This window comes from Coffea arabica, chromosome 1e (assembly GCF_036785885.1).
Source record: "Coffea arabica cultivar ET-39 chromosome 1e, Coffea Arabica ET-39 HiFi, whole genome shotgun sequence".
Classification (NCBI taxonomy): domain Eukaryota; kingdom Viridiplantae; phylum Streptophyta; class Magnoliopsida; order Gentianales; family Rubiaceae; genus Coffea; species Coffea arabica.
The window spans coordinates 53895402-53904444 of record NC_092311.1 but is presented as its reverse complement, the minus strand read 5'-3'; the positions used below and the strand labels follow the sequence as shown (position 1 = coordinate 53904444).

The window sequence follows — 9043 nt, the reverse complement described above, 5'->3', positions numbered from 1 at the left end:
CACCAGAGTCGTGAGATGATGATGCACGCTTTCAACGGGAAACTCGTAAGTTTCGTTTTGCTTTTGACTAGAGGGAGGTAGAAAAGCATGTCGGGGGCAGAGAGCGACCAATCACCGGCATCCCAGCAGTCACCAGGATTGAGGCCGTAATACGTTCTATCATACACCTGCCTGTACCTGATCTCACTCGTCGAGTTGATAAGTCAATAATTTCCCGACAGCTTCATCTATCAATAATTCAATATATGTATAGATTCTCCCACTTACCAGCTTATCAACGGTTCTTATTCTCCTTCTCCCATTTCCCCTTTCTCTTTGTTTTTTACTGCCTCTCTCTCTCTCTCTCTCCGCCCCTCTCCGTCCTCCCAGCGAGAGAGCCGAGAAAGTGCATTTCGCCTTCCAAACTGAGCCGAGTCTCTCTCTAATTCCTTCCTTCCCCTTCAATTGAAATTGCAGATTTTTAGTCAACGTAACATATCCTAGATTTCCTCACCCAATTTTGCAGATTAAAACCTCAATCAGTAATTCTCACTCCTCATTTCATCCTGATTGCCCTTCAAAACCCTAGATCTAATTTCAATTCTTCCAAATTCCACCCGAATTTTATATTGCCTGCTAATTCTACGAGTAATTTGCGCGCATGGTGGGGATGGGAAGGGTTTACAATGGAGAAACCTCCAACCCGTCGTCTTCCACAACGGCGTCAACATCGCCGCCGCCGGTGACGACGTCGACGTCGATCACGGAGACTGTGAATGGAACGCACGATTTTAAGATCACGGGGTATTCCTTGTCCAAGGGAATTGGGATTGGCAAGTACGTAGCGTCTGATATTTTCATGGTGGGAGGCTATGCGTGGGCGATCTATTTCTATCCTGATGGGAAAAGCGTGGAGGACAATGCGACGTATGTTTCCTTGTTTATTGCGCTAGCCAGCGAGGGAACGGACGTTAGAGCGCTGTTTGAACTGACGCTTATGGATCAGAGCGGGAGAGGGAGGCATAAGATTCATAGCCATTTCGGAAGGGCTTTAGAGAGTGGGCCTTACACGTTAAAATACCGCGGAAGCATGTGGTTAGTTTTGGTTATTTTTAATTAAGTGCCTCTTGTATTCATACTCATTTATTCTCATGGAATGTTGTGCATTTGCTTGTTAATTGGACAGAGCCTGTGTTTTTGGTTGCATCTAATTGCTGGGATTTCATGGCTTCTCTCACCCTTTATCCCAAAATTAATTTGTTAAGGGAAAAGGTGGTGGTCACCTCATACTAACTGTAGCTGATGATTTGATCAATTTTTTTTGATCTGACTGTGTTTGATTGAATATTCTTCCCCAACTTGAAAGTAGTAAATGTGATGATTTTGTATTTCGTGGGAGGAGTCTGAGGCCTGACATTATTAACTCTACCGGGAAATGACAGACATTTACGTAATAGCTTTTAAATGCGTAAGGTCTGTGTATTAGTACTGACCCAAAAAATGTTTCCCAAGTCCATTTCAGAGGGTTTGGTTTCTTCTTTTTATTTATTTGTAAACATTTGGCATTAACATGATAGGTTGACTCTGTGATTTTGAAGAACAAAATACGTGCTTTCCTTTGTTTTTTTTGTTTAAACCTCCTTTGGCTCTTTGGGCAACTGCTTGCTACTAATTTCCACTCAGACTGTTATTGCAGTAGTAGGTTTTGGATTTCTTTAGCTCACTGTCAATCTAATGCTGTTGTACAGCACGATCACAATAACATTGTGCCATGGCAATTTGTTTTCCAAAGCATAAGCACTACTCTGTCTCCACTTGGATCGTGTATTGGTAGATTCATCATCCTTTCTAGTTCCATTTGAAACACATCCTAGCTCTCCATGAAACGCTTATCTGATAGACATGCTGAAGAGTAGCCGTCGAAAGTTTGACATTCATGGGACCGCTTTGCCATTGAATTTGAGGCAGTATAATGCGACTAGATGATGAAACTAATGTGTGATCATTTTTGGTAATTACACAAATTTTAGGACTGCGGGAATAGGACAAATTGATACTTGGATGGGTGTATGATTGTGTTAGTTTGTCTGTGGTTCCAACTCATATCAATGGTTCTGCTTGGGTTTTAGTCTGAGCTATATATGATCTTCATTATCAGCTCACACATGATGAAGTGCCTTGTTCTTGATTCCAATATTATATAAACAGAAGTATGTTAGTAGTTGTTTAACTGTCATTGCATGGGGAAGAGATATCATGCTTGCTTTGTCATGATTCTACTTTCAAAGAACTGTGGCACGTCTTGTCTTATGATGGGGCTAGTGATGAATGATTCTGATGTTTTAAGAGTTGGAGTCTGTTGGCTGCATGGGATAGAACTCTCATGGTTTCGTTTTTAAAGTTAATCAATTTGGTTCTAGAATCCTCCTCCATAGCTTTTATTCTGTTTGTTTATCTCTCTTTTTTTCTTGGGTATGACTGGTAAATTGCTTTTGGTTTAATCATTTAATGGTTTTTTTATTGTAGGGGCTATAAGCGGTTTTTTAAGAGAACTGCACTAGAAACATCAGACTATCTGAAGAATGATTGTCTTCAGGTTCATTGTTGTGTTGGTGTAGTTAGATCCCAAACTGAGGGACCCAAAATCTACTCTATACCGCTTCCACCTTCGGACATTGGTCAACATTTTGGGCAGCTACTGGAATGTGGAAAGGGAACTGATGTAAATTTTGAAGTCAATGGAGAAAAATTTTCTGCTCACAAGTTGGTTCTTGCTGCGCGCTCACCTGTATTTAGAGCTCAACTATTTGGCCCAATGAAAGATCATGACACACAATGCATTCGAGTTGAAGACATGGAAGCTCCTGTTTTTAAGGTCTAGTGCCTATAATTCTTCATTGTATTTTAACTTATTCTTTTGACAGGAAATCATTTGTCACCAAGATTTTTTTTCTATTTGTCTACATGGTACTTTAAATATATTGTACCTTCTTTTAAAGAAAGAGGCCTCCTTTTGTGTTTGATTCCCAATGCAATGTCTTCTCTCTTTGAACCAGAACTTAGATTTGTGAAAGAACAGGCTTATGATAGCCCGCCTATCATTATCCTGTTGTAATTTGTACAATTTGCCAAAGTTTATTTTGTTTGGTAAATGTATGGTGATAATTTGGTTGTTCTATTTATACGATGCTAATAAGAAAATCTCTGGAGCAATATTTTCTCTTGAATTTTGCTACCACGATCCCTACCCAAATCAGGTTTTCAGAGGTCTGAATCATCATAAAATCTGCCATCCATTGATGATGGAGAGTTATCTTATTTGATGCTTAGCTTTATCTGATGTTTCCATGCTTTTCTGTCAAATACAAACTTCTAATGATGTATGTATTCCGTACTAGAAAATAGGATTGTGATAAAAGAGAAGAGCTCATATTCTGCTTCTCTCCAAGTACAGAAAATATGCTACATTTCCTTGATTCTGAAGGTGCTGTATCTGGTGAAGACGTCATGACTCATGGATTACTTATCTTCTTTTTCTTTGGTTTTACAACTTATATGCCTGCACGTTGTCTTGATATTTGCTATATCTTCAGCCTTGGTAGTACAGGAATACGTTTATGTAGGTAGACCAAGATAGTGATACTTATGCGTTTGAAAATGTGCCAAAGTCTCCAACAAAGGCACATTTGGTGTGAACACTAGGACACAACTTGTTTTTATGTGCTTGGCCAAAATCTGACTTGTTTTTATTTTAAATTGACAAAGGCTATCGAAATAAATTTGACTTGTTTTTATGTGTTTTTATTTTGTCAATTGACAAAGGCAATCGAAATCAATTTAAAATAAATCTTTACTCTATCCCGGAAATCTAGTTCACGGAAATATTCTCTATGGAAGGTGCTTTATGAAAAATAATGCAGCTTTACATGGATTTAAAGGGTGCCATATTTGACTTTCTTGGTTGTATGCCTGTTTAAGAAAAAAGGGCCTAATACCTTCCCATTTTCCCGTTAATGAATCAATTACTGCTTAGGTGTTCTGTCTATGATGGGGTAAACCGTGCTTATCAAATTTGTTGAACTTTTTTTTACCTTTGGAATGTGCAGAATATAACTTAGTGGCTGATGTGGATCTATTTTGTTTTCTGAAATTTTCTGTTTCCAAATTTATAGTGACAATGTCAATCCTTTGAAATTATGCTTGTTGAAGGACCTGATTATTCATTTTCTTCGTTAAAGTCAACTGAACAGAGCTGTTGCCTTTGTTTTTACTTACAGGCTCTACTTCATTTCATATACTGGGATTGCTTACCTGATATGGAAGAACTTACTGGTTTGAACTCAAAAGGGGCTACAAGCTTGATGGCTCAACATCTGCTTGCTGCTGCAGATAGATATGGTTTGGATAGGCTCAGGTTGATATGTGAAGCTAATCTCTGCGAGGATGTTGCCATAAATACTGTTGCTACTACGCTGGCCCTTGCAGAGCAGCATCACTGTTTCCAGCTGAAGTCTGTATGCCTAAAATTTGTTGCCATGCCAGAAAATCTTAGGGGTAATTTCTGTCTTTATTGGAAAGCATTATGATACTTCTCATTTTGTGCCTTCGTATATTTTCAAATACTTGAAATGTTGTGAAGGGGTATAGAGTCAATTTATTATAGGCACTGCCGATGTGCATACATCTTTTTACTAGATTGTGAGGATGAGTAGTTTTCTAAAAAAACAATGCTGCTTGATTGGTTTGCTCTCTCAATAAGTGAAATTGGCTCAAGTATCTGGCATGTCTGAATGGTTGTTATCTGGTGTTAATCAGTCATTAGAGCAGTTTTCTTTGTATGCTGTTGCCAACTAAGCTGGGGTCATGTGCAAGAACAATTAATTCAATAGCTATTTATAGGTCCTAATCATCTACTGCCATTTAACAAATCTGTTTCTGGGGAGGCTATTTGTCATAGGAAATGAGGACAGTTTTGTAAACCTGTTTTCAGTAATTGAAGCTTGATTTAAGACAGATAAAACAATTTAAAAGTTCAAGGTTAACTATCTTGAATGTGTGTGTCTCTTGATGGAGATTTAGTGAAGACTGATAATTTGGTATTAGTTGAGTTTCATATGCATAGTGAGACTTTTCTGTACAAGTTTAACTAATCTGCTCAAGTTTGTCTTTTGCAGCTGTTATGCAGACAGACGGGTTTGAATACCTAAAAGAAAGTTGTCCGAGCGTGCTCACAGAATTGTTGGAGTATGTAGCTAGGATCAATGAGCATTCTGTCAGTGTGAACAAGCAATTGACTGATGGTATATTGGACGGGAGTGATGTCAATGGTCGGCGGGTGAAGCAGAGATTGTAGTAGATCTTGCAATTCAACCATCCTCTGTAGGTTAAAGAGAGTAGTTGAAATCAGTTTGCAGGGTTTAGAGAGACAATTTTCTGAATGCAGCTTCTAGATTGACAAAGTTGTAAATGTAGTGCCTTCCCTGTGTATGTGTCATGATCTTGTTACAATTCTGGAGTGTCGGTTTTCTCGAATATCAGAATCTTTAAACGCATTACGTTGTGAGTTTGTAGATGTATGGTTCTCTGTAATATTAGGCCATAAATTTAACAAGCTGTTGACTCTTTTAGACGTGGACAAGTATTTCTTTGGCATCAACGCAATACAGTGCAGACGGCTGCAGTTATTCCTAGTCGGCTGCGCTTTAAGCTTGGCTGTAGGTGTTCATGTATTCCTAGTCGGAATAATCAATCTCAACGTTATGTTGTTTAACCACTATTTCCTCTCGATGACAAGAGGGGGTGTGTTTTGAAACTGGAAATTTAAGTGAGCTTATTAAGAAGTTGCATGAATGAACTAGGAATCAAGGAACCTCGTGTGGTTGGCCTTTCTATAGCTTTTGTCCGCTTGATCTTAGTCGGGACTCGGGAGCCAAAACATTTGTCCTTCTATTGCTCGGTGGAAAACCATTTTACAGCAAAGGAAGAAGTAAAATGACTTTTTATTTTGGAGAAGTTACATTTACACACCTCTATCTTAAATTAATACCTTCAAGGCTTAATTGAGTGCATTGATGTCTTTTAGCATTAACACGTAATGCCGGGATTTGGGATTAGGGGGTGTAATTAAACATTCTCCTTTTAATACTATCTTTTCCCACTCAATTACAGTGGTATTCCGTGAACAACAATGTCACCATTTTGGGAATTCCCACTTTGATGCCCGTTTGAAGCTTAACAAGTAGAGGGTTGGGTTGGGTTGGGTAATAAGATATGATTGATTATAAATAGGAGATTCTAAATTCAAAACATCTTACTTATTAAAAAGAAAAAAAATATATATCACAATAATGGCTCGTGAGGATTTGATTTAGTATTAAACAAGATTTTCACTTTGTTTGCAATTTTGGACTATAATTTTCGAATAAAAATTTTTATTTTTATATTGAACACATTTTTCAATAATTTTTTATCTCATATAAATCAAATTGTTATAATATATTTTCTTATAAAAATTCAAAAGTCGCAATCCAAAAGAGACCAAAGGGAGGGGTTGAGTGGTTCGGGAAGGAGGGCGTGTAATTAGGGATGGCAACGGGGCGGGGTTGGGGCGGGGGACCCCTCCCCCATCCCCCGCCCCGCTACCTACAAACTCCCCCCCCTCTCGCCCCGTCCCCCGTCTCCCACTCCTCCCGCCCCGCCCCCGCCCCGCCCCGCTTCCCCCGCGGGGTTAATAAAATTTTTCCCGCTAGGTTAATAAAATTTTATTATAGTTAAATTTTAATAAATAATCAAGTACTAAAATATCAACACATCATCAAGTTATTATTCATTTTAATTTTACAATTGAAACTCATAAAAACAATCAAACAAAAATTATTTGAATACAATCCAACATGATGAAATAAATACAATTAAAATAGTTAAGTTTTCACTTTTGGTACAAATACAATCACTAATTCATTATTGTGTTTGTGCTTTTTTTTTGAGAAAAAGTGTTATTCTATTAAGTGTAATTATAAATTTAGTATAAATGTATTAGTAAATTTAGTATAACTAATTAATAAATTCTATTAGTAGACATCTCTAATTATTCGTATAATTGATAATATTAATTATATTACATACACTAATATACATTATATAATACATCTAACTAATAATATCATTATCATAAGTTTATAACTAATTAAATTACATATTATATATAATTATATATTTTTTTTTTGCGGGTGGCGGGGCGGGGATATACTCCCCCGCCCCCCGCCCCGTTTCTAAACGGGGGGAAAAAATACCCCCCCGCCCCCGCCCCATCCCCCGCCCCAACCCCCGCCCCGAGAGCCCCCCGCGGGGCGGTTGCCCGCGGGCATCCGCCCCCATTGCCATCCCTACGTGTAATTGAGAAGTCTGGATCCTTCCACTTACAATTAAATAGAGAGAGAGAGAGATATTGAATAGGGAAGAGACCCGTCATTTGGCAAATTATGAGAGATAAAAAAAAAAAGGAGAAAGTACCATTGAGATCTTGTTTTGGAGTGTGGTGTTTTTGTTAAAAAAAAAGAAAAAAAAAAGCACCTTTGACAGCACTTTTAGGTCGGTACGAGTTGTGATACTTTTAATAGAAAGTAATTTTCGATGCTAAAAGTATTTTTGAGTTATTTGGTAAACATCATTTCATAAACAATTTGGTGCTTTTAGAGTAGTTTTTTGTGCTTAAAAATATATATTAAATTTATTATTTCATCCTATATTATGAACTAAATAAAGAGATAAATAAACTTAAAAATTTTAAAAATAGCACATTATCTAATACGATAAGTACTCACTAAACTATGTACCCAAACAATATATTTAAAGTACTTAAAAACTCAATAAGTGCTTATATTAAAAGTTCTATCAGATGAACTACTTTTCAATAAGTTATCTCAATTTCAAATGAGCCTTTAAAAGCTTTATCGGGAAAATATTTTTCAATAAAATACTGCAATTCCAAACAGGCCCTTAGCTGAAATTTAAATTTAGTACTTTTAGAATTATTTTTGTATTTGAAAAAAATAAAACTTTAAATTTAATCATTTCATCCCAAATTTAATAAAGATATAAATATATTTTAAAAATTTTAAATTACGCATTCTCCGATACAAAAAGTATTTATCAAAGTATGTATCCAACAAACGTACATATTTAAGGGGGGAATTCTGACAAAAAAAGACAAAGACGTAAGTCGGGGGGGAATTCTGGGGTAAGTGGGTCTTAGTTAAGGTCTAGTAGAAGTTTCCCTTCCTACCTTCCCGTTGTCCCACATCGATTCTAAGGGGTTTGAGGGTTGGGTAGTTAAGTCCCCAAGGTTGCCTCAAGAGTTGCCGGCTTTTGAGGTGGACTTTGGGATTAGGTTTAATTGTTTTACTTGAAAAAGTCTGACAAAAAAAAACAAACGTACATATTTAGAAGTGGAAATGCATTAGGGTACATACTATCGACTCAGTTGTCTGTCTGGTGTCTTCAATTAGCAAATCCTGTGAGGTTAGCCCTTGACTAAAAAGTGGATTCAACTCTTTATTATATTTAATTTTTGTTGAGCTCCACTGTAATTTCTCATAATTACATAAACCTCCCTAGAAATCTTCAAAAAACCTCTTTTTTTTTAAAAAAAAATTTGACACGATAATTTTCATGCAATTCTTGCTCCACCTCTACACAAAGGGGAAGGGTAGACGCAAAAGGGTCAATGAAGGACCGAGAGGAGAATAAATCGCCTACGGATTAGTTTGTTTGGATAAGAGTTTATTTGGATGATTTATTTGAGATATTTACTGTAGCACTTTTTGTGATGTGATGTATGTGAGATAAAAAGATGGTTGGGAAGATAAAAAGGTGATTGGGATTTGTGAGGCAAAATTTTTTTTTCCAAAATCTCTTTGTCCAAACAAACTCGGGGTTTTGAACAAAATTTAGAAAATTTTGAATTTGAAATACAAATCGGGGTTTTGAAATCCCCCGTTCTATGCCCCAAGAGTAATAGCCAATAGGCCCAAGGACTTAAAATCCCTCATGGTGGCCAACCCAG

The 9043-nt window shown here is 37.1% G+C and overlaps 1 protein-coding gene across 1 annotated transcript; it reads left to right on the top strand.

The window, feature by feature from the left end:
- The first annotated feature begins 276 nt into the window (after nucleotides 1-276).
- On the top strand, nucleotides 277-5669 carry LOC113716898 (BTB/POZ and MATH domain-containing protein 2). The gene is made up of 4 exons (XM_027241444.2): nucleotides 277-1074; nucleotides 2506-2854; nucleotides 4257-4533; nucleotides 5154-5669. The coding sequence occupies exons 1-4, from the start codon at nucleotides 641-643 to the stop codon at nucleotides 5330-5332; spliced, it is 1239 nt and encodes a 412-aa protein (XP_027097245.1). The 5' UTR covers nucleotides 277-640; the 3' UTR covers nucleotides 5333-5669.
- The last annotated feature ends 3374 nt before the right edge of the window (nucleotides 5670-9043 follow it).

What these genes read in the sequence shown, in the direction of transcription:
- LOC113716898 (XM_027241444.2), top strand. Translation starts at nt 641, where the DNA reads ATGGTGGGGATGGGAAGGGTTTACAATGGAGAAACCTCCAACCCGTCG. An exon ending in AAATACCGCGGAAGCATGTG is followed by an intron (nt 1,075 to 2,505) that starts GTTAGTTTTGGT and finishes TTTTTATTGTAG; the next exon opens with GGGCTATAAGCGGTTTTTTA. An exon ending in CATGCCAGAAAATCTTAGGG is followed by an intron (nt 4,534 to 5,153) that starts GTAATTTCTGTC and finishes TGTCTTTTGCAG; the next exon opens with CTGTTATGCAGACAGACGGG.